Source organism: Amblyraja radiata, chromosome 19 (genome assembly GCF_010909765.2).
Source record: "Amblyraja radiata isolate CabotCenter1 chromosome 19, sAmbRad1.1.pri, whole genome shotgun sequence".
NCBI classification, from domain to species: Eukaryota; Metazoa; Chordata; class Chondrichthyes; order Rajiformes; family Rajidae; genus Amblyraja; species Amblyraja radiata.
In genome coordinates, this window is record NC_045974.1 from 27,679,350 (window position 1) to 27,706,627 (window position 27,278).

A 27,278-nucleotide genomic window follows, 5' to 3' on the forward strand; every position below is an offset into this window, starting at 1 on the left:
ATCAGTAGACTCAGGAGTGAAAGTGAAAGGTGTGTGTGTACTTGATTAATGGAATTAGAAACTAACTGCGATAGTGTGCTTGACTTGGAGAGAATCAGCTATGGACTTACTATCTGGGGGAGCTGTCTTGATAGTCCATATCTCGTACTTGTTATGCATTTTCTATTCCAAGCTCATTTCAGTGAAATACATCTTCATAAAGTTCTACAGCAACAGATGAGAAGAGCAGAAAAGCGAGGTCAACAACCCGGGGGGGCTCCTGTACTAACATGGCCACCAACGCAGTGACCGGCAAAGATCTTTGTTGACCGGGGCTCCTGCACCAAGATGGCGCCCTACCACTGACGCAATTTCCGGCGGCGCGGTGCAGTGCAGTGCAGGCCGGGAGCGCGGGTGTCATGGCGCCGCGGTGAAGCGTCCCGCTGCCGGGCTGCGGTGAAAGGTGAACGTTGCGTTGGGTTGAGGCCGCTCGTCATGTCGGGCCTGAACAAGTCAGTGGAGCTGCAGCTGCAGGTGCGGCACCAGAGCGAGGAGCTGCGGGACTTCATGCGGGAGCTGGACGGCTGGGAGAAGGACATCAAGAAGAAGGACGAGGATCTCCGGCGGCAGGGCGGCGCGGCGCCGGCTCCAGAACAGGTGCGGGGCGGGGGGGAACCCCGGGAACTGGGCGGAGATGAAGTTCATCCGTTGGGAGGGTGGCGAGTGATGGGGGGGGAGATATATCGATCCTGGGTTCGGAGTGGGGAGAGTGATCCCTGTTGGGGGTGAAGATCGATCCCTGTTGGGGTTGGAGGTCCCTGAGAAAGGGAGAGGGTGTTGAAGATGTCTGAAGGGGGGAAGGTTCGTTGGAGAACTCGGTGGGATAGAGAGGGGGTGAAAAGCCGTGGTGGGGGTGGGTCAAGAGCCCTGGGGAAGGGGGCGAGGGAGGGGGGAGAGAGGCTGTTGAAGTGTGCTGTTGGCTATGTTGGCTGCTTTCACGATGTAGTATAAAATGTAGATGGAGCAACTATCCACTGAACCTATGCTAGGTTAGCTCTGGTACAGACGTCCATTCATTTCAATAGAGATAAACAAATCTGAAGCTCTTGATTAATATTTAGTTTAGAGATACATCCTTTGGCCCACTGAGACCACACTAACCATCAATCACCCATTCACACTAGTTCTAGGTTTCTCGCTTTCGCATCCTCTCCCTGTACAAGAGGAGCAATTTACAAAGGCCGGTTAACCTACTGGCAAGCCAGTCTTTGAGATGTGGAAGGAAAGCAAAACACCCGAAGAAAACCCACGGAGCCAAATGAAGAATGTGCACAGTTCACATAGACAGCACCTCGGGTCATGATTGAACCCGGATACTGGTGTTTCCAATATACTTTTGTTAGTTCAGCTTTCCAGTGCCTATGCATGTATGCTTTTCCTCTTCTAAGTGAGTGACCCTTTGATCAAAAAACTAGGCCACCAAATTTGTCAGTGAGGGGAAGCATCTTGTCAGCATCTAACTGATCAAATCACATCAGGGTCATCATCTCAATACATTTGCTTCTTATTCTCTAAACACGGGCACAGCCTGCTCAATTCCTCTTTACCCCCTTAATCTCAGGAATCCAGAGGGTGCTATCGGGAGAGGTTAAGCAGGCCAGGACTTTATTCCTTGCAGCGCAGAATGATGAGGGGTGAGTTTATAGAGGTGTACAAAATCATGAGAAGAATAGATTGGGTAAATGCTTTTTTTTTTTGCCCAGTGTAGGAGAATCAAGAGGCAGAGGGTATATATTTAAGGTGAGGGGAGGGAAGATTTAATAGGAACCTGATGGTTAACTATTTTACACAAAGGGGGGTGGGTGTATGGAATAAGGTGCTGGAGGAGGTAGTTGAGGCAGGTACCATTGCCACGTTTAAGAAATATTTAGACAAGTACACGATTAGAGGGATATGGGCCAAACGTATGCAGGTAGGACATGGAGCAGGTTGCTCGGCTTGGGCAAGTTGGGCCAACGGGCCTGTTTCTAATCCACCTAGTAAATCTTCTCTGAACGACAATTAGTAAAGCTAACACAATTCTACGTAGTGCTGCTGTGGTTGTGCCAATAATTTGTACAATTGTGAAAAGACTTACTGGGTTTTCTGGGTTCTTTGGCTTCCTCCCACATCCCAATGTCATACAGGCAGGACAGTTGACTGCTGAAAATTGCCATGAGTGTAGGTGAGAGGCAGGAAAATCATCAGAGAGTTGAAAAATATGTGAGAGAATAGGGAAATCATTGTTGGAATGGGACTCGTGGAATTGCTCTGAATACCACCATTGACCTGATGGGCTGAATGGCCCCTCTGTGGCTATTGGAACCAATTGCACCCTTAAAATATTTAAGCCCAGTTTAGTCTTTAATTCAAATTATGGTTTACAACAATATGAATATGAAACTAGTTATGATCAAAATGTGGTGAGTGTAAATAATATGTGTAATGACTTGGTTGAATGTACTTTATTATTCTTTTGAAATTTTATAGGCTTTACCACCTGTAAGAAATCGAGACTATAAGAAAAAGACAAATAAAAAGCACGCGTCTCAGAACAATAAGAATAATGAAGAAAATAAATCTACCAGGATAAAATCTTATGATTATAAATCTTGGGAAAAGTTTGATGTGGTAAGTTTTCATTGCATATTTGTGTTTCAGTATATATTACTACTTTAAATTTGATATGCATATTTTGATAATCACTTGCATGTGTCAGGCAGTAAATTGGTGTTCAGGGTCTTTGTGATTATTCCTTCCATTTGAATTGAGTTCAATGGCAGATAAGTATTTTGCACTGTAAACCTGCAACTGACGATCTGATGCCTTCCTTTAAATACTTCTCCACAGATTGTAATTGAGATTGTTTCACACCAGCGCGCATATGTACAGACACACCCCCATTGCCCCAAAACGTAATTCCAAAAAACTGCTGACTTCCTATATAAAATAAAAAATTGGTAATAACCCATCAAATCCACTTAACCATATCCATTGCCTCGAGGATATAAAGTGTTGGATGGCCCAGAACTTCCTCCAACTAAACTAGAGTAAGTCTGAGGTCATTCTTCTCGGCCCCTCGGACTCAATCAAAACGATAGCAGGCAGCCTTGGAAGCCTTACCCCATTACTCAAACCTCACGTCAAAAACGTTGGTGTGATATTTGATTCGGCATTGAAATTTGACAAACAAGTGAATGCCGTGGTAAAAGCTAGCTTCTTTCAGTTTCGGACAATAGCTAAATTAAAACAATTCCTCCAGTTTGACGACCATCCACACATTTATCTCCTCCCGCCTCGATTACTGCAATTTCCTTTACACTGGCATCAGCCAATCTTCCCTGTCCCGCTTGCAACTGGTCCAAAACGCCGCAACGAGACTCCTGACGGGCACCCGAAAAAGGGACCACATCACCCCGATTCTGACCTCTCTCCACTGGCTCCCTATGCGGTTCCGAATAAATTTCAAGATCCTTCCTTGTGTTTACAAAGCCCTTAACGGGCTTGCCCCCACCTACATCAATAGTTTGCTTACCCACCACACCACCTCCAGGTCCCTCAGATCGGCCGACTTGGGGTTACTGAACATCCCGCAGTCTAGGCATAAACTCGGGGGTGACCGCGCCTTTGCGGTTGCAGCTCCTAGAATGTGGAACACCATCCCTCTTCCCATCAGAACTGCCCCCTCCATCGACACTTTTAAGTCGAGACTTAAAACTCATCTTTACTCTCAAGCCTTTCTTGACGTCCCCTGAGGGAGGGCTATATTTATGTATGTACTTAATCTATGAACCACTGGTGTATAACGTTAGTACCTCCACCAATGTAAAGCTCTTTGGTCAACGAGAATTGTTTTTTTAAATGTGCTATAGAAATAAAAGTGACTTGACTTGACTTTCATTTGATTCAGAACTTCTTGATCTTAGTGGCCATTTCGGAAAGTTAAGAATAAGCAATAATGCTGGCATCACATGTTAGGAGGCCAGAATTATTTCATTGTTGGATAATTGTGAACCAGGTGGAATATTGTGACGGTCTGTTATTTGGGCATTATCACTCGTATTTATCTGGCTAAAAGATTAATATTTGCTGACCAGTTTTTTAATTGAATGAAACTTAAAGTACAAATATTGCTTCTGATTGAAGATTGCATTAATTTTCCATTTTGCATTAGGACAAAGTACTGGAAGATATGGATAAAAATGACAGCACTCCAGAGCCCGATACAGAAGAGGAAATAGATGTTGAGAAAGCTCTTGCGGAGAAAGAAAAGGTGCGTTTATAATGATCTCTTGACAGCCGACTGGGAGTTGTGAAATTTGGTGGATGACTGAATTAAACTAACACTTGGTAGTAGTCTGAAGTTTGTGAACAGGATTAAAATTCACATAGCATGGTCTGCTTTTTGAGTCAATACATGCATTCGTTGCTTTCTTGTGCAATGTTAACAAAACCACTTGCAAGTAGACAATTCTTATAACCTCAATAATACATTATTAACTTTTACTTTAGAGATACAGCGCGGAAACAGACCCATCAAGTCCAGGCCGGCCAGTGATCCTCCTCTACACTAGCACTATCCTATATACCAGGGACAATTTGGCGACGTATCAATGCCAATTAACCTACAAAACTGTACATTTTTGAAGTGTGGGAGGAAACTGGAGCACCCGGGGAAAACCCACGCGGTCACAGGGAGAATGTACAAACTCTATTAAGACAGCGTCTTTGACGTTGTAAGACAGCAACTCTACCGCTGAGCCACAGTGCCACCCTTAAGTTAAAATAATCTAGAGGGCCCCCTAAGCAAACTGAGCAGGTAATGTCACATCTGCTTGCTCACTCCCAACTTGCATTCCTTTTTGGCATATCTTGGCTGATCTATCTTCAGTCACTTGGTAAACATTCTCCAGAATACCAGAAAAGCCACTTGAAAAAGAAGGGGAAAGAAACTGAGAAGTTTATTTAAATAACCTTTTCACAACCTCAGGATATCCCAAGGTTTTGCTGCTAACCACGCTCTTCAGAAATTCTAAGTGGGACAGGGGCATAAGGCTGGTACCACTGCCTCAGAGCGCCAGGGACCTCGGTTCGATCCTGATCTCTGGTGCTAACTTTGTAGGTTTTGCATGTTCTCCCCGTGAACATGTGGGTTTCCTCCCACACCCCAAAGACATGTGGGTTTGTAGGATAATGGGCCTCTGTATATAACCCCCCACCCTTAGTATTATAGGAGTTGATGAAAAAGTAGAACTCGGTTGATCGATCATCGGCATAGTTGAGGTGAAAGGCCCGTTTCCATGCTGTGTTTCTAAACTTTAAAATAAGGTAATTTTTAATACTTTCTTTGTGTATGAATGTGCTTGGGTGTGGGGGAAGGCTTGTCGTTGATTCTCTCTGTGTTGGCATTGCATCGTCTGAGATTTGTTGTGGAGTTCTCCAGTGCCTTGTCATCAGGAAACGCTGAGCATCCAAAAATACTTAATGAAATAGCTTTAGTAGGTATTGCTCAGTGCTCAATAAGATGCCATTACGAAAAGTTCTAAATAAATGAATTACTTGTGTGTGTTTGGTGCCTTTTATGGTTTTAACCAGTTTACAGCCAATTAAGCATTAATTTCCCCCAAAGTATAGTCAGTGCTGTTACGTAGCAATTAGCAGTCGGTCGAAAACTGAAACGGCAATGTGATTTTTTTTCGCAATCAGAATCTTTTTTAAATATAGGTTGAATTGGTCTCAAGAGTCAAGAGTGTTTTATTGTCATATATATCAGAACTGATATTATTCCAAATTAATCATGCATTATAGATGTAACCCTGGCAGCCGAGTCTTCAGATTCCTCAGCAGGTCAGGCAGCACCTCTGGAGAAAATTGATTTTCTCCCGAGATGCTGCCTGACCCGTTGAACTACTCCAGGATTTAGTGTCTATGTTTAAACCAGCACCTTCCTCAGATTTCTCACCATTTTTTAATATTCTGAATTATTACTGTTATCATTAAGCATACTTCAAATGTAGAATCTCAATTGCAAAATATATTTTACTGGGATATTATGTAATATTCACTCATGGGAAATATTTGGGAAACATTAAAAAAAATCTACAAGCTCAGACTACACATTGTTTTATGTTATGAAATTGCCTCTATCTCCCTTAGTAGACACAGATAGATTTCCCTTGTACCAGAATGTTCTGCCTATCTATTTATTAATTAACTTATCTATCTATCTATTTATTTATTTATTTATTTTTAGTTTTATTGAGAATTGTAAGTTAAGATGTTCTTTGGCATCTTGATGTGAATAAATATTTCCATTTTTACTGAGAGCAATTTTGCCTTTGGTTTCATGTAATTGCTTTCACGTCTGTGGATAAAGCTTTGCTTGTCAGAGAAAGAGCAATGGGACCTGATGTGATGTACACTTGTTTTTGTTCATACCAGGGCAACGATTACTTCAAAGATGGAAAATATGATGAAGCAATGGAATGTTACACCAGAGCTATGACAATGGATCCTTATAATCCAGTATTCCCTACAAATCGTGCAGCAACTTTCTTAAAAAGAAAAAAGTAAGTAAAGCAATGAAAGGATATATGCCTTTAAAAAGCATCTGGTTATTTCTGATAAAAGTATTTTGCATTTTGTTTCCCTGCATTAAAAGTGGTTTCTTATTAAGCTACTCGGGTTATATTAGTTCATAACTGATGTGAAAGTAAGGTACATTTATATGTTTAGAACCTGGTATTTTTTTAGTATATGCACATCTCTGCAAACTATAATTTCACTTTCTGTTGTGGTGAGCGATCATTTTCTACCTAATTTCTGGAAGTGCAGCCATACTACTCACCTAAGTGCTCAAATCTGTATCACCCAAATGTTAAGATACAGGAGCTTGAAAGTGCGCACTACCGGACTCAAACAACTTCTTCCCTTTCATTAAAGTCTGAAGAAAGGACTCGACCCGAAATGTCACCCATTCCTTCTCTCCAGAGATGCTGCCTGTCTCAGTTACTCCAGCATTTTGTGTTTATCTGTGCTGAGAACTATATTCTATCTTCCCTATTGCTCTATTGTACTTGAGTTTGAATTGATAATATTTATGTATGGTGTAGGAAAGAACTGCAGATAGACACAAAATGCTGGAGTGACCCACCCCCGACAGGCAACATCTCTGGAGAGAAGGAATGGGTGAAGTTTCGGATCGAGACCCTTCTTCAGACTGATGTCAGGGGAGAGTGCGCGACAGAGATAGTATGTAGTCGGAGACAGTAAGACTCGTGGGAGAACTGGGAAGGGGGAAGGGGATGGAGAGAGAGAGTTAAAGCAAAGGCTATTTGAAGTTAGAGGTCATTGTTCATACCGCTGGGGTGTAAGGTACCAAAGTGAAATATGAGGTGCTGTTCTTCCAATTTATAAATGGTATATCTGATCTATTTGGATAGCATGCAAAACAAAGCTTTTCATGGTACCTCGGTACATTTGACAATAATAAACCTAAAGGTATGCTTGTACCTTTTAACTGACTTATTTGAAACCCTTAACTTGACTATTGCTGTTTCCAGCTTTTGTTGTTAAACTTCCCTGAATAATTTGTTTCCTTCACTTTTGCACTTGTTAACTTCATTTGATCCCCATTTCTATCATAAATTTAGAATTCTTGCCCCAGTAATTTGTTCCATTATCACCTAATGTAAACATTATGTCCTCCGTGTAAGTATGTTGTCATGATTCTTGCCTTTGAATTTCTTCCACTTGTCCAACTTCCAATGCAATCTAGCATCACTACTTCAAAGAGGTTGAGAGGCTGTTTTTACTATGCCCCAGGGCACATCTTGCTATGCCCACTTAATTCCTTTGATATTTACTGTGCAATGAATTGTACACAATGGAAGCATTCTGGAGCAGTGCACCACATCTTTATTAATCTTCTGAATGAATATATCAATTGTGATTGAGTTATTGTATTGTTTTGTTTCCTGTGCAGGTATGGTGTGGCGGAATCAGACTGTAATTTGGCAATTGCACTGGACATGTCCTTCTGGAAAGCATATCTTCGACGAGGTGCAGCTCGTTTTAACCTGAATAAATTGCAGGGTGCAAAAGAAGGTTAGTAATTTTAAATTTTAAAAGAAAGGTGGAAAATTCTGAACAAGATACAGGCCAGTAAAGTTCAAATAAAGATAGTCTGAGGGTCTCCAATTTCACCCCTTTCACTCCTCTACCTTCTGAGAGAGGATACAGGACCTTGAAAACTCAGATGTCCAGAGTTAAGAACAGCTCCTTCCCCACTGCTATCTATCTCCTAAACCAATCGCCTTTCTCTCACTCCCTTCCCAAACATGCTAATATATGGGCGGGGGGTGGGGAGAGCTTGAAGAAAAGACCAGGGAAGAGCCATGGGGGAGAGGGAGGGTATCATGATGGAGGGGGCAGGAGCCACCGAGGGGGACCAGAAGGGATGGGGCTGGAGCTGCGGAGCATTGTGAAAGCGGAACGCTGGACGCTCTCCTTTGGGACTCGCAATGGGCGCTGGATGCTCTCCTCTGCCAGGATCAGACTCCGCTTTCCAAGTGGCGACATCTCCAACTTCCCTGCCCCGGTTCCTCCGAAAATTGGTTGGAGACCTCCGCCGACCATCCTCCGCTCCAGTAAAGACATGATGGCACAGGAAGGCGTGGACCATCCCGGGGAGTGACAGGAGAACCGAACAATCCGCGCAGCCCTGACTGGCAGGAGAGGAGACCAATCTGCGCACAAGCGTTTTTTATGGTTTTTAAACCTCGCTAACATTTACAACATACTACCGATTGGAACGAAACTTGGTGCACTTGCAGCACAGGAGAATGGGAAGTGAGCTGACGAAAAATCGTAGCCCTATCGTGTTCCGTTTTTACGCAAATAGAAAGACCGCACAAACCGGAAGAGCACAAGATCAGAGTTTTAATTTTGTATAGATACTAATAATAATAATAATAATAAATACTTTATTAATCCCCCTTTCTGGGGAAATTCAGATGTCCTTGCAGCACACTAATAAATATACAACATAACATTAAAGAAGAAATGTAACATTAAAACATAAAAACATCCCCCCACAATGGTTCCCACTGTGTGGAAAGGCACAAAGTCCAGTCCCCATTCTCTTGTCCACCCATGGTCGGGCCTATTGAGGCCTCCACAGTCGCCACGACAGAGACCCGATGTTTCAGGCCCTCTCGCCGGGTAATGGTGCCCGGCGTCGGGAGAACCCTCTCAGCGGCTTGGGATCCTGGAACGGCCGCTTCCTTACCGGAGACCTCGGCTTCCGAAGCCAACAGGCTGCACTGGACGGAGCTCCACCACTGGCGATCTCGGCGAGAGATCCCAGGCTCCCGATGTAAAGTTCATCGCCGCAGCTGGCCGCTCCACAGACCGCAGCTCCGCGATGTTCAATCGGTAGGTCCCAGCACACCGAAGTTCCAGCGTGGCGATAGAGCTCCAGTGCTGTGCCGAACCCAAGGCCCTGGCCGGTCCGCTCAGGAAACGCCACTCGGGCCCGCTGGTAGGCCGCGAGGACTGGTCGAAGGTGCTGCTCGGAGGAAAGCCGCCTCTCCGACCAGGTAGGGACTTTCAACATTATGATCAACATTCAACAATCAGAAGGGACTTAGATACTGTTCACTCTGAGCTTCATGTGAACAAGGAATTTCATTGCACCCTGGTGTATTTGATAAAATAATCAGAATTACTTGACATTACAGGAATGTAATATTCTGATTGCCATTTGCCCAAATTTAATACATTTGAATGTAGACAGAAGATATTGTACTTACTGATTATTTTTATAAATTCTTCAATGTTTCAGATTTTGAAATGGTGCTAAACTTGGATGCTGGAAACTTTGAAGCTACCAATGAACTCAGAAAAGTAAATGAGGTAAAATATGAAACTATTAAAAATTCTGCATAATGTTGAAAGGAATTGCATTGAGTATGTCATAGTGATACAGAGTGGATACGGGCCCATCTTGCCCACACCGGCCAACATGTCCCAGCTACACTAGTCCCATCTGCCTGTGTTTGGTCCATATCCTTTCAATCTTGTCCTATCCATGTACAGGTGCACAACCTTTTATCCGAAAGCCTTGGGACCAGACACTTTTCGTAATTCAGAATTTGTCGGTCTTCGGAATGGAAATTTTTCAGCGTAGATTTTAATGGCTGGCTCAGTGGTAGAGTGCTCGGCTCATATCCGCAAGGTCGCGAGTTTGCGCCTTGATCCTGGCAGTTACTCGATCGCGAGTTTGAGTCTTCAATGTCGTTTTTTCTTGCAGAATAAATGTTTGTATGAAATACAGTGTAGGAGAAGTGTACTGACTGTGTGGGCAGAACTTTGGAAGTGATTGCCCACCAGTCTAAAAAGCCGCTGTGTCTCCCTGTCCCTGGGATAACAGGGGGCGATCAAACAGCACAATACCCCCCTCCCCCTCCAGAGGATGCCGCTCCCCGATGGGCCGCTACCAAAGATCATAGAGGTGCTCCTCTGTGATCTTTGGCCGCTACAGCCCGAGCTGCGCCCCCTCATCCACCACCCCAAGAACAAGACGTACCTTGCACACCATCAGCTTCTGCCCCTACGTGTTCCTCTGGAGTTGGAGCGGGGCTGGGCTGGAGTTGCTGCTGGCTGTGGGTCTCTGGGATCTCCGTGCTTGCAATGGGCCTGGAGGTCGGTGGGCGGCGGTGGGAGCTGTGGAGCTGTGGACCTACCTCCGTGGAGCTAGCCAGCTTCGGAGCGTGGAGAGTTGCGGGGGCGAGCTGCTGCGACCCGACTCCGGTGGATGGTGACACCGGGAGCTCGCCGGTCTCCGGTGGGAGACTGCTTTGCGGGGCACCGGCAGCGGCGACTTCTCCCGCCCGAATTACGGGGTTGAGAGCAAAGATCATAGAGGTTGAGAGTGACCTGGAGGGGGGCCTTACAACGCCCGGCGCGGCTGTAAATTGCCGCGGACTTGCTAGCGCCCGCCGGGTGCTCCAACATCAAGACCGGGGCAGGGCCCTACATCTCCCGTCGTGGCTTTGAGTGGCCGCTCCCCGATGGGCCCCTACGACGCCCCGAGCTGCGCCCCGTCATCCGCAACCCAGGTTCCTCTGGAGTTGGAACGAGGCTTGGCTAGAGTTGCTGCTGGCTATGGGTCTCTGGGTTCTCCGTGCTTGCGGTGGGCCTGGGGGTCGGTGTCCCGTTGGTCCTGACGTCTCCGGTGACTGGCACGCGACAGTGCAAAGACCCCGCGCCGGTGCAATGGGCGGGGAGCTGGAGAGGGGAGGGAAGGGGTCACACACATGGCCGGGAAGCAGAGGGGTGTAGGTGGGGTGAAACTGAAGGTAGCGACAATCTGCTGCTGCCTGCCCCGCTGAGTTAAAAAGTTCCCACGCAAGACTCACGAAACACTGTATATCGTGAGTCTACCGTGGGAACTTTTTAACTCAGCGGGCAGGCAGCAGCATATTGTCAATTATTAACCCTCCCGCGCAATATACCCTCATCTTCTCTTTTATGAATGGGGATTTAGTTCCCCTTTCTTCGAGGACCGACCGGAGGTTCCGCTGTCACCTCTGCGGGCCGCCCTCGGTGAACGTTTTCAAGGACCTTTCTTCAAGGACCGAAAAAATGGCCGCTATTCGGAGGTTTTCGTTATTTGGATCTTCGGATAAAAGGTTGTGCACCTGTACCTGTATAACTGTTTCTTAAATGTTGGGATAGTCCCAGTCTCAACTACCTCCTCTGGCAGCTTGTTCCATACACCCACCACTGTTTGTGTGAAAATGTTAATCCTCAGATTCCTACTAAATCTTTTCCCCTTCACCTTGAACCTCTGGTCCTCGATTCCCTTGCGCAAGGCAAGGGATTCTGTGGGTCTACCAAATGTATTCGTCTCATGATTTTACACCCCTCACCCTCCTGCACTCCAAGGAATAGAGACCCAGCCTACACAACCTCTCCCTATTGCTCAGACCCTCTAATCCTGGCAACATCCTTGTAAATCTTCTCTGAACCCTTTCAAGCTTGACAATATCTTTCCTATAACATGGTGCTCAGAACTGAACACAATACTCTAAATGTGGTCTCACCAACGTCTTATACAACTGCAACATGACCTCCCAACTTCTATACTCAATACTCTGACTGATGAAGGCCAATGTGCCAAAGGCCTTTACGACCACTTTATCTACCCGCGACTCGACCTTCAAGGACCTGCCCTGCTGGATCCCTCTGCTCTACGACACTCCCCAGATGCCCACCATTCATTGTGTATGTCCTGCCCTTGTTAGATGCCCCAAAATGCAGCATCTCACTTTTACAAGTTGATTTATGTTGTCAATTTTAGCTATTCAGTCATTCAAGAAGAAACTTTGCTGTTCTCATGGATGTTCAAAGTTAAAATATTAGTCTCAACGCATTTGTATTTGATGCCACATACTTGTGAAATATGAAGAATTAAGTTAGTATTGTGATGGTTCTTGCAATGGGAGATGACAAACAAATACTATTGTGGCATAATGTTCTTCCATTTGGCACTTTTACCTCATTTTGAAACCTGCTTTAGTCTTGTTTCTTGAATTAACATTGAGATTTTGCATTCAAGAATAATGATGAGGCTAATAGTAAGATTAAACGAGAACTTACCAGTTTGAAGTTTGATCTTTATTTTATGAGGAGTTACGATGAGGGATTACGTGAAGAAGCCCCGTTCAGCCGCACGTGAGTCAATCTTCAAAGCAGCGGTGTGAAATCACAGATAATAGTGATTGAAGTATGATAGTAAGATGAAAGAAGACTAGAACTACCAGATGATCTTAATGAGGGCTGGGAGCGGAGGGCACGTAATCCCTCATCGTAACTCCTCATAAAATAAAGATCAAACTTCAAACTGTTAAGTTCTCGTTTAATCTTACTATTTTACTTCGGAGTCACGTGAGTGACTACGTGAAGATTTCAAAGCTCTGTGATTTCATGCCGTGAGAAACAAGTCTACACAACCACAACTGCCCCATTGACAAATGAGGGAAAATATTCATAATGCATACAGTCATGACATAGATTTAACATGCTGATGCTGTTAAAAAAGCAATAACAATAGTCACATCTCTCATCCGGATGGAACCTATAACAGAACATCAAATAAATTGAGAAATACCCCTGGTCTGGCAACGGGTTATTAGAACATGTTTGAAAATTTGTTAGTATGACCACGCTACAGCCATTAGAATGTGGTCCAGCGGAACTTAATTAACCCTTGCTGCTGCTGTTATTGTAGCCCTGGTAGAGTGAGATCCGGATCAGTATTTACTCCTGCACAACTCAACTCAGTTTTAACACCTGGCAAGATCTGAGCAGATAGGTTCTTATAACGTCTTTTGTGACTAACAATCGTAGTTAGCTCAGAGTCTCAAAGGCTCTTGGTGACCTTGACGTATTGTTGTATATGTGTGCCCCCACACAACAAAAGGTCCCTGGGTATGTCTTGAGCTATTTTGAGACCTGACACCCTACTACTCTGCTTAAATTAATTATAGCATAAAATACTATGCATATATTTGCAGATATTTGCAGATGCTGTACATCCTCTCCTGTCACAATAATGTAGCGAGTGACCTTTTGCGCTAACCAGCGCCAGGAGGATAATGAGGTCCGATCAAAGCTAATAATGTAGCTGGAACCCCCTGGTTAAATAGTGTTACACAATGTCAATCTCCCATACTGCATTGTACTTGTCCTGGGAAACCTGTGTAACAGATATACTTTACTAACTCGATATCCGAGGTGAACCCAACAACTTGGACCTCATTAGCTGCAGTAAGTCTGATGGAAACCCCTTGGCACAGTAAATGACCCTATAACTCAATATTGTCAAAAACCATTTAAATGAACTGCAATAACTCAGAATCTGTACCATTTTAAATGTAACATGAGCATTAAACAAAAGCTTCCCATCTCCTGAAGCAGCAAAGTACCGCTTTTTGGTACCATTCCAGCACTGTGAATACATATAATAATAGGCGTGACAACCCAAGCCGTAAGCTGTCTATTGAGAATCTGTAGAACATATATTGATTTTATCATGTAACGGCTGATCTCTCAAGCCACAGGCTGAACCAGCAAGTTACGTTAAAAATAACCATATATGGTTGCATCATTATTATTATTCCCGACAAATTAGGAATCAAACTGCATAGGCCAATTCCACAGCTGGAACCTAAAGCGACTCTTGATGACTCTATTTCAAGACCCGACTCATAAAGCAAATTGGAGGAAGACATAAAAAACCATTCCTCATGCTTGTAGCGAGAATGTATCTTTCGCCACTGTTATGCCACACATTTTGCAACCTTTGAATTAGCATGAAACAACATATCTATATTCGGTGTTGCATTGAATCAGAATTTCATAAATACTGTGTGGTGCGACACCCATTCTGTGTTGTCATTGATCTGTACTTAATGATACTCCAGTGGCAAATGAGATTATGTACCTTTTACAGGATCTTTTACCTGATTGCACCCTCGTGCTTATCATATGCCACATCATAGTGTATCAACATGAAGTTGAGCATGCACCTATGCAATCACTCTTTAACCCATAAAATGCACCTAGGGTCTATAGTTAGTTGATACCAATACTGAAGGGTTAATAACTCATGCAAATCTCCTGCACCTCCAACTAGCGATGACATTCGCATTTTCCCACTTTAAGCCATAGCATAATTTTGCAATATAATGACATTTTTATTGATCAACTACTGGAGCAATGCTGAATACTGTTTGTCCATCATAGTGACTTTAGTAGCTTCAGCTGGTAATAGCAATGTTGTATAATCAATGACCTTCATGGCCCTTATAGTCTGCCATTAAGCATGCTGTCAATTCTCCCACTTGCACAGCTGCATCACATCTATTACATTGCCACTTAGTCTAATGAATAGAACTGCTTTATAACAACAAGGCTGTTCCAGGTTTCTATTGACTCCAATCTGTTGCCCATGGCGGAGTCACAGGCCAACTATCCATTTGATAACAACTTAATTTAACTGGATAGGAGAGAACAATTTCTCAAGTAGCTTGAGACTGAAACATTGCATTTTAGCCAAATACAGCGTCAAAATATAATCCAGACAATACATCACAAGTGTTTTTGAAGTCTGAGTAGTCCTTTGAATGATTTATTATCATGCTGTTAAATTGCCTCATCATAGCAATGCCTTCAAATATCTCTGATGATCATTGTACATGGAAAACCCTATGAAATTTGTTTGATCACCCTTCTTTCATAATGAACAGGCCACGCCTGCCATCATTTCGTGTCTGCCCTGAACGGCAACTCTGGCCCGGTTTTGATAATTCTCACTTATCCCAAGACAACTCTTGCCATAATTCTGACCTTGCATTGAAAGACAATTCCCCATATCTCCGAGCCTGTCTCGAAGGCCAACCTGGCTAAAATACTGGACCTGGCTCAACACTCTTCTGGCCAAATTCCAACCTTCTTGGAATACTAGTAATGTCCAGTTTACCTGGTGAAATTGCCTCTGAGTAGATGACAATGTCTCAATCATTTGTGTGTTGTACAACCAATTGTAAATCTTACCAACTTGTTCTTGGTCACTTAGTTGTAGAGTAACTCTGGTCAGCTTTCATGCTGCTACCAGCTTCAGTGAACCGCTTCCTGCCGATGAAGCCGTAGGGTGCGTTGTCCCCTAACTATGAATCCTTGCTCGTCGTTGGCCTAATTGGTCCAACAGCTTATGCTTCATCCTTCAGGTTTTGCCTGTGGAATAGGTCTTACCTGAATGGAAGATTCGGCGGGTGGCTCTATAACGTCCCCTGATAGCGGTGGTCAGTGCATTGTGTTGGGATGGCATCTTGCTGCCAGGAATCGTACCTCTGACACGTGACCTTCATCCCTTGAGGTATGCTCCACGCTATACCCTCAGCCTCGGCATCAGATTTACACTGACCCGGCATGTTCTCCTCTTCCATAAGGGAGACATTAAGCAGCCCTACTACAAGGCGCTTCTGATGCAGCCTCTACAACAGGCCCACCCTTCAGTGTCAGAAAATGCCCCGGTAAGCTCGCCTCTTCCATGAGGGAAACATTATACAGCCGTTCTACAGGTGCTGCTGCCATACATTTAAGCAGCCCTATTACAAGGCGCTGCTGGCGCGGCCTAGAGCAATAGGCCGGCCCTGCCATAGACTCGGCATCCCCATTAAGCAGCGCTGCTGCTGGTGCGGACTCTCCCATAGTCCCGCACTGACACAACTCCTGCTGTTAGGGTGTATCTAGCTTGAGCCTCCTCTCAATAGGGCTCCATCCTGGTCAACCTCCACATTATTTCTTTACCGGAAGGGAACCCTCCCGGCACCAGGACTGACCACTTTGGTCGATTTACCCCATATCTTGGGGACCTCTGCGGTCTGGGCACCGCATTGCTGGTGGATTTCCCCTCCCCCGAGAATCCCAGCACCCATATATATTACCGGAGGGAAAACCCCTACAGGCACCAGGGCTGAACATTCCGGTGCGTTTAACCCCTTTCCTGGGGACCCCTGCGGTCTGAAAGCCGCACAACTACTGGATTCCCCTATCCGGGAACCCCAGTATCTATGTATGTATCGGGGAAAAACCTCCCGACACCCGGCATCTATATTATATCGGGGGAAAACCCTCCCGACACCCGGTCTCCTGGAGGTCCCCTCCACGGGAACCCCAGCATTAATATTTATATTGGAGGGAAACCCTCCCGACACCCGGTCTACTGGAGGTCCCCTCCCCGGGAACCCCAGCATTAATATTTATGTTGGAGGGAAAACCCACCCGACACCCGGCCTACTGGAGGTCCCCTCCCCGGGAACCCCAGCGTCTATGTGCCTATCGAAGGGAAACCCTCCCGGCACCAGGAGCGCCTGGAAGCCACTGACCACCCGTCAGCGACCGACTTCGCGACACCCGACATTTTCCAGCTATCGGCTCCCGCGGCAAGAACCTGGGTTTCCCCACAGCCCATAGCTGGTTCCCTCGTCGGGCCTCGCGAATCCTCCGGCAGGAAGCCTCTGGAAGAAGAGGTTCCTGCAAGGAATAACACAGGTAAGAAAACAACTTTACCTGAAGTTTAAACTTACCGGGCTGGAGAAGCTCCTGCTGCTCCAATCGGCCGCCTGCACCAATGCGTCTGACGTAATGACGCACGTGCGGCTGAACGGGGCTTCTTCACGTAGTCACTCACGTGACTCCGAATTAAAATGCCTTTTGCTGTTCAGTTGAGCCAGCTGAACAGCATCTGCTGATATCCACGTGTGCAGGTGCACCATTGATTTCCTGGCACCTTTGGTTCCAAAGCCTTGCTGGATTATCCATTTTGCTGTTAATCTCAACTGCATCATCCATTTGCTGTTATTGGTACACTATTTAAATATTTGTATTTTCTAATTCCTGGTTTGGATTAGGTGAAGTTTCTTCAAATTGATTGATTGAAGAGTCTTGTCGTTTCATAGCCAGTCCGAAACACTGTTGCAGATCTGACACCAGAGCCAATGTAATGTCAAATGTTGTGTAAAATCCAAGCCATATATTTGTTTATATCAACATTTCCTTTGCAATTGCTTTTAAAATTGGTGTGAGATTGTGAAGAGTAGTTCCACTTAAGCAGATTGTTTGCAGCCAAAATGTTTCTCAGGGAATCTTTAAAATAATCTAAGTACAATCAAAATAGTTTGTTATCTTGTATGTTTTACTGAGGGTCACCCTACAAAAATGAAAAATGGTAGTAATTACAGCGGTACCCATAGTGTAGTAAAATACGTTGGTTTTTGGGAATGTACGATCTGGATTTACATTACAAAAAAAGTATAAGGACAGAATAACTGATACTTGAAGAAAGCACCAAGTGCGCACGGAACATGTGTAAATTTGCCCGGTGGCTCCTTCATGCATTATAATTAAAGTATGTGTCTCTTGTTAGGCTTTAGCACCAAAAGAGTGCAATGAAGATCAAAATCAATCAAACAATGAAAAGATGGAAGACAGTGAGAAGAAGAGAGTGACTGAAGCACAAGCGAAACAAGAAGCCATTTTTGAGAAAGACTTGGTATGTTGATGACCAGCGAGAGAGAGAGATTTAAAATGCCTTTCAGAACGGCTAGGTTCAATTGGTCAGGCCACTAAAATACTTGCATTTTACAGTTTGATGCCTGATTTGAATGCAAGATGTTGATTCTTGCTAATGAATATGCTTCATCTAAAGAAATCCACAAATTGTACCTGCTCTGGATCAATACTTCTGAACCAATGTGAAATGCCACGGGTGTGCTGTGTAATTCCAAATCACTAATCTGAATGCATACATAGACTATCCAAATTAACGGCACAAGTTTGCCCTCCACCTGCGGCATGTGGTCATGGATCCTGTGGTGTGGTCCCTGAGCCAAAACTCACTAACAAGCACCAGGACCTTGCTTGGCTGGCATGGAGAGGGGCCTTCATAGTCAGATCCTTCCTGCACCATCAGAATGTTATTGCTGATGCGCGCTGCCTTCGGGAAGAGTTGCCCACCTTTTCACAGCATGTGGATTTGCAAAGCGGGTCTGGAGAATGATCAAGGGGCCTTGTCACCGCTCTTCACGAGCAGCTCCTTAACAGAGAGCAATCTGATTTACGGCTGTTCCTAGGGACAAATTAAGGGCTGCTGTAAGACCATCAACTCGGTGAAAGACACTCTTTGGTCTGCCTGAAACTTGTTGGCCTACCAGCAGAGCGAGATGTCTGTCGGGGAATGTGGCCGACTGGCCCATTCCATGCAGGAGTACTGCTGAGGGGCTCACTGAAGCTTGGTGCAACCAACGCCAAGGCTCTGTGGGGGAGGACCACAGTCTACGGTCCTTCCACTGCTGGACATTGAGGGGCAGAATCCAATGGAGACACCCATCAAACAAAAGAAGTGATATCACTTAATGGGACCACATGGGTGGCAAGGATGCTTTGTTTAAGGATAGTTGCGAACACTACTGAATATGATACTAATGAATGGATAGACGCTGAGAATGTCTGAAGAGTTTTTGCACAGTTCTTGTTTTGCATATGTATTTTATTCTGAATAAAGTTTGTTTTTTGGTGTTTGAAATTGTAAAGAGCCCAAATAAGAATGAACATTTAACAGCACATTTGAAAGTTGTACATTTTTGATCTGATGTAATTCTGTTCTTATTTACTGCTAGCTACTGGTTCCATAATTTTGAAGTCGCAAATGTAAATGGTTTCATTACAGGGCAATGATTACTTTAAGCAAGGCAAGTATTTAGAAGCAATTGAATGCTACACCAGAGGGATAACAGCAGATGGCACCAATGCACTTTTACCAGCTAACCGGGCCATGGCTTTGCTAAAACTTGAAAAGTAAGTTTTATTTTAAAGACAGATGCTGTTGAATTTAGTAAATTGTGTATCACATTAAATCGTAGTTATCATTATGACTTCATAATTTAATATTTCATTTAGTACTGTTATCAGATAAAGTTGATGGTAATTTTTTAATTAAAAATATTTTGAAATCCAAATTACCTCTGAGCTTAAGGACTGCATAACCATTATAGTAGCAACATTTCAGGCAAAGGTTTCCTGAATTTTGATATTTTATCTGGTAATTTAATCTGACTTTAATGGTTAAAACTTGGGACGAAATACTAACATTTAAATGGGAAGCTGGTTTAGTTCATTGCCATCGTAATTAATATCCTACCTTTCTAAGACGTGACATTAAATGGATGGAGAGGCCATGAATCCATCAGTGCATAAAAATTAAAATAGAACATTTTAAGTACTCGTGCAGTACATACCATATTCTTGAGGTAGCACTAACAAAAAATAATTCTTTCAGAACCACTTGTTAATGACACTTGAACCAGTTAATAAAATTTTAGGTTTGCAGAGGCAGAAGCTGACTGTAGCCAAGCGATCTTGCTGGATAATACTTATTCCAAAGCATTCGCACGAAGAGGAACAGCCCGTCTGTGCCTTGGAAAGATGATGGAAGCCAAAGAAGGTGAGATTGGTTAAAGATGTTTTTCGTGGATCTTTTAATTACTTTGAAGAGGAGCCAACAGGGATACTCCTGTATGTTAATTATGGCTGTTCCTTTGAATATGTTTCTCTCCCATTTAGTTGATTGCAGTTCAGGCTTGGGTTTTATTCAGCAAAGCTGCCTGGGTTTTCACAGGTGACAATCACTTGTATAATTTTTAATAATTAGTACTATGTGTTCACATTTGCTAAATCAGTTGGTGGCATTTACTGAGCTAAGTCAAACAACAACATCTACTTTTAGTGTTAGCATGGTGTCCTGAATATCCATGTTTTGTTTCCACCGGTTTTGCCAGCTGCTTTTACTATCTGGTCCATTTTTCATGGTGACTGTTGACACGATTAATGTGCTGTTATTTGCTAGAAGTAGTACAATTCCATTTGCGTCTTGAAACTTAATGGAAGATGTTCAGTTTACAACCTAAACTTGGTGTTGATGTGCATGTAAGAAAGAATAGGATATAGATAAACAAGGGAATGGTTCTGAGACCCAGTATGGACTTGATGAGCCAAATGGCCACTTGCACCAAATGAAAATATGCCAGTAATTGCTTCATAGTTTTGCTATTTTGTTCACTAACTCAGAATTATTCTACCTTCTGTATATTAATTTTCACAATCAGGGCAATGTTGTCAAGGCCAACAATTATTGCCCCTTCCTAAGTGCCCCTGAGGTGACTATGATCCACCTTTTTGAACCATTGCAGTTTTCGGATCAAAGTACCTGCATAGTGCTATTGGGTGGGGAGTTAGTTCCAAGGTTTTGACTCTTGGAGAAGGAAGTACCAATGATGGTACATACTAAGGTTACTCTGTGTCAGTAGTGGAGGGCATGAATGTTTGTTGTAGTAGATGGGTGACACTCAGATGGGCTTTTTATTTTGGAAGGTGTTGAGAGTTCAGCTGTTGGAGCCTCACAAATCCAGCCAAGTGTAAAATATTCATGCTGGAATGGCATAGTGGTGCAGCGGTAGAGTTGCTTTCTTGGAGTGCCAGTGACCTGGGTACGATCCTGACTTTGGGTGCTGTCTCTATGGAGTTTGTACATTCTCCCTGTGGGGTTTTCCCAAGTTTCCTCTCACTCTCCAAAGATGTGCAGGTTTGTAGCTTAATTGGCTTCTGTAAATTGTCTCTAGTTTGTAGGATAGAACTAATGTACGGGTGATTGCTGGCCGGTGCGGACTGTGTGAGCTGAAGGTCCGTTTCCACACTGTACCTCTAACCTAAACTAAGATCCTGATTTGTGCCTTGGTTTCTGGAGTTGAGCCACTCACTACTGGATACTCTGCATCTGACATGCTCTATAACCCCAATATTTATGTGGCTGGCCTGATTTAGTTTCCTCTCTTTGATGACATCCAGAATATTAGTGGCAGGAGTCTCAACAATGCCAATGCTATTGAATATCAAAAGAAGGGTCTCGACCCGAAACATCACCCATTCCTTCTCTCCAGAGATGCTGCCTGTCCTGCTGAGTTACTCCAGCTTTTTGTGTCTCACTTCATGGAGATTGCTGCTTTAGCATTTCTGTGACACAAATGTTGTATTAGAGAGTGATCATTTAGGTTTTAATTGCATTTTAAATATTTTGTTAGATTTTGAAATTGTATTGAGGCTGGAACCAGGAAACAAGCAAGCTATATCTGAAGTTGGAAAAATAAACAAGGTAAAAATGGAAATATGTTACATCGTGATAAGATTACGTTAAAGAATTGTATCGTTTTATAATTGCATTTTGGCAATGATTAGCTGAAATAATGCAAAGAGGAAAGAATAGGGTGAATTTAAGACTATTTGACTTGCTGATAACTGTATAACGTTTTGACAGGAATTAATTTATAATTTCTGCCCATGTTCTCAGTACAAATGGTTTTGCTATAGTGCGATGATTACGTTCCCAAGGAACTTTGTTGGAGAAAATCATGCTGTGAAAAAAATTGTCCATGGGGAAGCGGTTTGGGGGCTAGACAGTTTCAGAATTGCAATGTTTTTTCTTTCCCACAGGATTTTCAAAAATGGAATGGTCTTTTTAGTAGCTGCAAGTCTGTTTTTGCAACTGCATATTAAAAGTCCAATTGGCCAAATGTCACCTTATTGAGCAGAGTAATGTTGCATAAATGTCAACAGAAGAGATTGCTTGTAAATTTCAATAGCCACCTATGCTGAAACTGGCAGGCTACATTCTTAAGAAACAATGGTGTCTGATTTCTGCAGGAAGGTTACATGGACACATTTTCTCCCCTGGACTGTTATTTTTCCCCAATACAGCTTTTTGTCTGTCGATTTTTCAAATTGAATCCATCCTGTCAGTTTCCTTGGAGGACCTTTTTATCATCTAATGATTATGCTGAGCCAGCATAACGGTTGGGCAGGTTTTGAGATACTATTTGATCAATTCAATAAATCTTTGGCGAGTAGCAGGAATTGTCAGATGACTGGATGTTTAGTGAAGTGAACTTCATAATTTCTTTTTCAAGGAATTGACTTTGCAAGGGGACACAATATGCCATGTATCTTCAGGAGAGAAAGGGGATGCTCCAAGGCTAGTCAAAGCAATTGATAAGCCACCTCATCTAAGATCTACAGTAAGTTTTTAATTGTTTACGTAATATATGGAGAAATTGAGAACAACGGACCAACTAGGGTATATCCTCCGTATGACCACTTGGTGAATTATTTTTAACAACTTTTTAGTTTTGTAGGTGGTGAATATGAAGGATCTAATATCCCAAATAAGTTAACATAAAATGACAACATTTTGTTAATAATCATTATTTGTTGACATTTTGAATTGTGTTGTAAAGTGTTGTATTCTGGAAGTTTACTTCATTGCCTATACAACAGAAAAGCTGTGAAATATAATGAGATAGATGCCTATCTTTGACAAGTTTTGGCATGTCAACAATCTCTTGGATTATTTTCTAAATTCATAACTTGAAAGAAAATTGAAAATGTCTAACTAAATTGTTATTAGGAGAATAGTACTTTTGATCTCTAATGCAATGTAAAGTTCTTGTCATGTTCACTTCGGTGTTAATTTATTCTTACTTTTGTATTTATCATCTTTTAAAAGTGTGTGTGTGTGTGGGTGTCTGTCATTTTGGCTGTGAAACGTAGCTCCTCGAAAACCAGCGGCAAAAGTGGGGAGAATTTTACATTTTTCGGTTGGGATTTTTCTTATGAGTTCAGAAATCCACTCCTCTCTAAATTATTTCCCCAGATTTTGAATAAAATTGTTCACAAAACTCACTTTTTAAAAAATAATCGCAGCTTGCCAGCTGCTGACGTCACAATGCCCACATCCCCACCAATCGAGGCCCACCTGCCTCCTGGCCCCACTTTGGACTAATTTTCTTTTGTGAAGTCGCGCCCCTCCCTGCGCCCAGCCCAAGTACGCTCGCGCCATGCCTCCCGCAGCTGGACTCCCACTCCCGCCCGCCCACTACAACGCCCCCATTCTTCAAAATGCGCAGAAAGAATGAGCGGTCTGCAGATCGGGAGGTCACTGGAGGTCACAGCAGGTTACAGGCGGTCACCGGAGGCCACCGGCTTGCGTCTGAACCCACTCCGTCTCCCCCGCCCGATGATAGAACATGGCGGCGGTGGCCCTGGCGGCCATTATACTCCCTCTGGGAAACCTGCAATTCCTCCGTTGATCGCAGGGACACAGGGAATCGTGACGCGCGAGCTGCCGAGGCTCTCTGCGCCGCCCGAGGTCGAGACAATATGTTAAACAATATTTGCCCGACTCCTTTCCAATCCCATTGTAGATTAGCACTTTGAATTCTAGTTTCTTGTAGTTTTTTTCATTCTGGAAAGGCATTGTCAAACCTAATGAAAAATCAACACATTTTTACCCAGTAGTTGTTAGTTTCTGGGTATTTAGGATGACTGACTTCCACTGTAGTTTTGAGAGTATGGGTTATTGATGGGAATCACAGACATTTCCATGGATAGGTCAGGTGGGTTGCTTACCAAATAAGTCCCCCCAGAATAGGAAAGCAGTTTTTGGGAATGTGAGGTAAAATTTGCTCTCTGATCTAGCTGTTGATGCTTCTCCCCATGATCTGGACTAAACAAGCACCAGGAAATCAATGAATCAAACACACTGAATTCTGGTCTACCCTGGTCAGTGCCTTTTGATCCTCAAAGCTGAGCCTGCATCAGGGCGACACGGTGGTGCAGCGGTAGAGACCCAGGTTCGATCCTGACTATGGGTGCCGTCTGTACCGAATTTCTCCCTGTGACCGCTTGGGTTTTTTCTGGGTGCTCTGGTTTCCTCCCACACTCCACAGATGTGCAGGTTTGTAGGTTAATTTGTTTGGTAAGGCACAAAATTATCCCAAGTGTGTGGGGTGATCGCTGGTCGGCGCCTACTTGGTGGGCTGAAGGGCCTGTTGCCGCACTGTATCTCTAAAATAAACTAAAGTTACTTTTGTGTATAACTTAAGTGCAGCAGTGGCAAGAAAGATTCATATTTTATTCTGCATGCTTTTGAAAGTAACTCCTTGAAAAGGGAACGGTAATGTGCTAAGTCACAGAACAGTGTGTTCACAGGAATAATTCAAGCACAAAAAAATAAAACTAGCTGGATAGAGTTGCTTTAAACATTTCACCTACAAAGGGTTATGCCCTATCTAAACCTTAGAATGGACTGTTGGGCAACTTGAACGATGATTTACTTAAAACATTTTTTTGAAAATTAGAATTTGATTAAGGGACTGCAAAAACGAATTGACACTGACAAAGTAGGGAGATGAAAGTGGTCATGATTGAACTTTGATGGGAATGTCAGTCAAATCATCGCTTCATTTCTGTCTTCTAATATTCTTTATTGCCATAATAAATTGATTTTTCAACGGGGTGGGCAGCCCATACTATCTGCCATTTTGCAGCGCCTGCATTATTTCCTGATATTTGTCGATCTCTGACAAATCAGCACAAAGGTTTAGAGGGATAAGGGATTTGCTCTCAATAATTTTAAAACATAAAATAGGTTTTGTTCTTTCCTATTCCGTGAGAAGGGCGGTGGACAGAAACTGTTCCTGCCATCAGAATTCTCAAATTAGCCTCTGAGATTTACCCTTACTGTGGCAGTCATAGAGCCATATGGCCCATATCCAAACTTAAAGCACACGGCATTGGGGGTTCAGTATTGATGTGGATAGAGAACTGGCTGGCAAACAGGAAGCAAAGAGTAGGAGTAAACGGGTCCTTTTCACAATGGCAGGCAGTGACTAGTGGGGTACCGCAAGGCTCAGTGCTGGGACCCCAGCTATTTACAATATATATTAATGATCTGGATGAGGGAATTGAAGGCAATATCTCCAAGTTTGCGGATGACACTAAGCTGGGGGGCAGTGTTAGCTGTGAGGAGGATGCTAGGAGACTGCAAGGTGACTTGGATAGGCTGGGTGAGTGGGCAAATGTTTGGCTGATGCAGTATAATGTGGATAAATGTGAGGTTATCCATTTTGGTGGCAAAAACAGGAAAGCAGACTATTATCTAAATGGTGGCCGACTAGGAAAAGGGGAGATGCAGCGAGACCTGGGTGTCATGGTACACCAGTCATTGAAAGTAGGCATGCAGGTGCAGCAGGCAGCGAAGAAAGCGAATGGTATGTTAGCTTTCATAGCAAAAGGATTTGAGTATAGGAGCAGGGAGGTTCTACTGCAGTTGTACAGGGTCTTGGTGAGACCACACCTGGAGTATTGCGTACAGTTTTGGTCTCCAAATCTGAGGAAGGACATTATTGCCATAGAGGGAGTGCAGAGAAGGTTCACCAGACTGATTCCTGGGATGTCAGGACTGTCTTATGAAGAAAGACTGGATAGACTTGGTTTATACTCTCTAGAATTTAGGAGATTGAGAAGGGATCTTATAGAAACTTACAAAATTCTTAAGGGGTTGGACAGGCTAGATGCAGGAAGATTGCTCCCGATGTTGGGGAAGTCCAGGACAAGGGGTCACAGCTTAAGGATAAGGGGGAAATCCTTTAAAACCGAGATGAGAAGAACTTTTTTCACACAGAGAGTGGTGAATCTCTGGAACTCTCTGCCACAGAGGGTAGTCGAGGCCAGTTCATTGGCTATATTTAAGAGGGAGTTAGATGTGGCCCTTGTGGCTAAGGGGATCAGAGGATATGGAGAGAAGGCTGGTACGGGATACTGAGTTGGATGATCAGCCATGATCATATTGAATGGCGGTGCAGGCTCGAAGGGCCGAATGGCCTACTCCTGCACCTAATTTCTATGTTTCTATGTATCCCCCTGAACCTTGCCTATCCATGTACCTCTCCAAGTGCTTTTTAAATGTTGTTATAGTACCTGCCTCAACTATCTTCTCTGGCAGCTTGTTCCGTATACCCACCATCCTCTGGCTGAAAAACTGTCCCTCGGTACCTTGCCTCTCCCATCTTAAACATATGTCCTCTTGTTTTTGATTCCCCTGTCCTAGGTAAAAGATTATGTACATTTACCATATCTATCCCCCTCATTGATTTTGACACCTCAGCTTCTTGTGCTACAAAAATAAAAGTCCTAGCTTGCCCATTCTCTTTGTGTACCTCAGCCCTTCAATGCAGCTTTTATTATGGACTTGATTTTAGGGCTTCGCTGCAAGCAGAAAAAAATGGATCCATAAATTAATGTATGTTATATTGTAAGATAATTTAATAAAATTCCAGCAGCCTTCTCCACCACACCCAATCCCACCTTTCTGCTTCCAGCCAGTTTTGCATCAAATTTTTAAATGCTTGAATTTCCTGATTATTCCAAGCTCTGCAGTTACGATTGCTTGTGTGATAAAGTTGTGTGGGTGGACTTCATTGTTCTTTGTTCTTTTATTAGGCTAATTTCACACACAAGATCCAAACAGCTTAGAATTTTACATAGTGCTGCTTCCTCACCCAAGAACACATCAATGGTGCATTTTTGCGAAAATGTTTGATTATTAGATGTTATTTTCCAACAGTGCACTCATGCTTCAATGTTTCAATTGAGTAACCAAAATCATGTTTCACATTTCACTTGATTACTTGAACGATATTTCCAGAGATGCCTCCCCCACCCCACTTTTGTGGAAGTATCTGTCTAATTCAGATATAGTGCCATCTTTAACATCTTTAAGAGTTGCTTTAATAACGGCTCTT

At 43.5% G+C, this 27,278-nt stretch overlaps 1 protein-coding gene across 1 annotated transcript in view; it reads left to right on the forward strand.

Moving 5' to 3' along the window:
* Positions 1–351: 351 nt before the first annotated feature.
* Positions 352–27,278, forward strand: part of rpap3 (RNA polymerase II associated protein 3) — a 44,427-nt gene continuing 17,500 nt past the window's right edge. Inside the window, exons 1-11 of the mRNA XM_033038122.1 lie at positions 352–636; positions 2,509–2,649; positions 4,193–4,291; positions 6,460–6,587; positions 8,003–8,124; positions 9,863–9,933; positions 18,014–18,139; positions 19,316–19,443; positions 19,968–20,089; positions 21,723–21,793; positions 22,605–22,712. Coding sequence (XP_032894013.1) covers positions 475–636; positions 2,509–2,649; positions 4,193–4,291; positions 6,460–6,587; positions 8,003–8,124; positions 9,863–9,933; positions 18,014–18,139; positions 19,316–19,443; positions 19,968–20,089; positions 21,723–21,793; positions 22,605–22,712 — 1,278 coding nt within the window. The 5' untranslated portion in view covers positions 352–474. The remainder of the gene's footprint in view (positions 637–2,508; positions 2,650–4,192; positions 4,292–6,459; positions 6,588–8,002; positions 8,125–9,862; positions 9,934–18,013; positions 18,140–19,315; positions 19,444–19,967; positions 20,090–21,722; positions 21,794–22,604; positions 22,713–27,278) is intronic.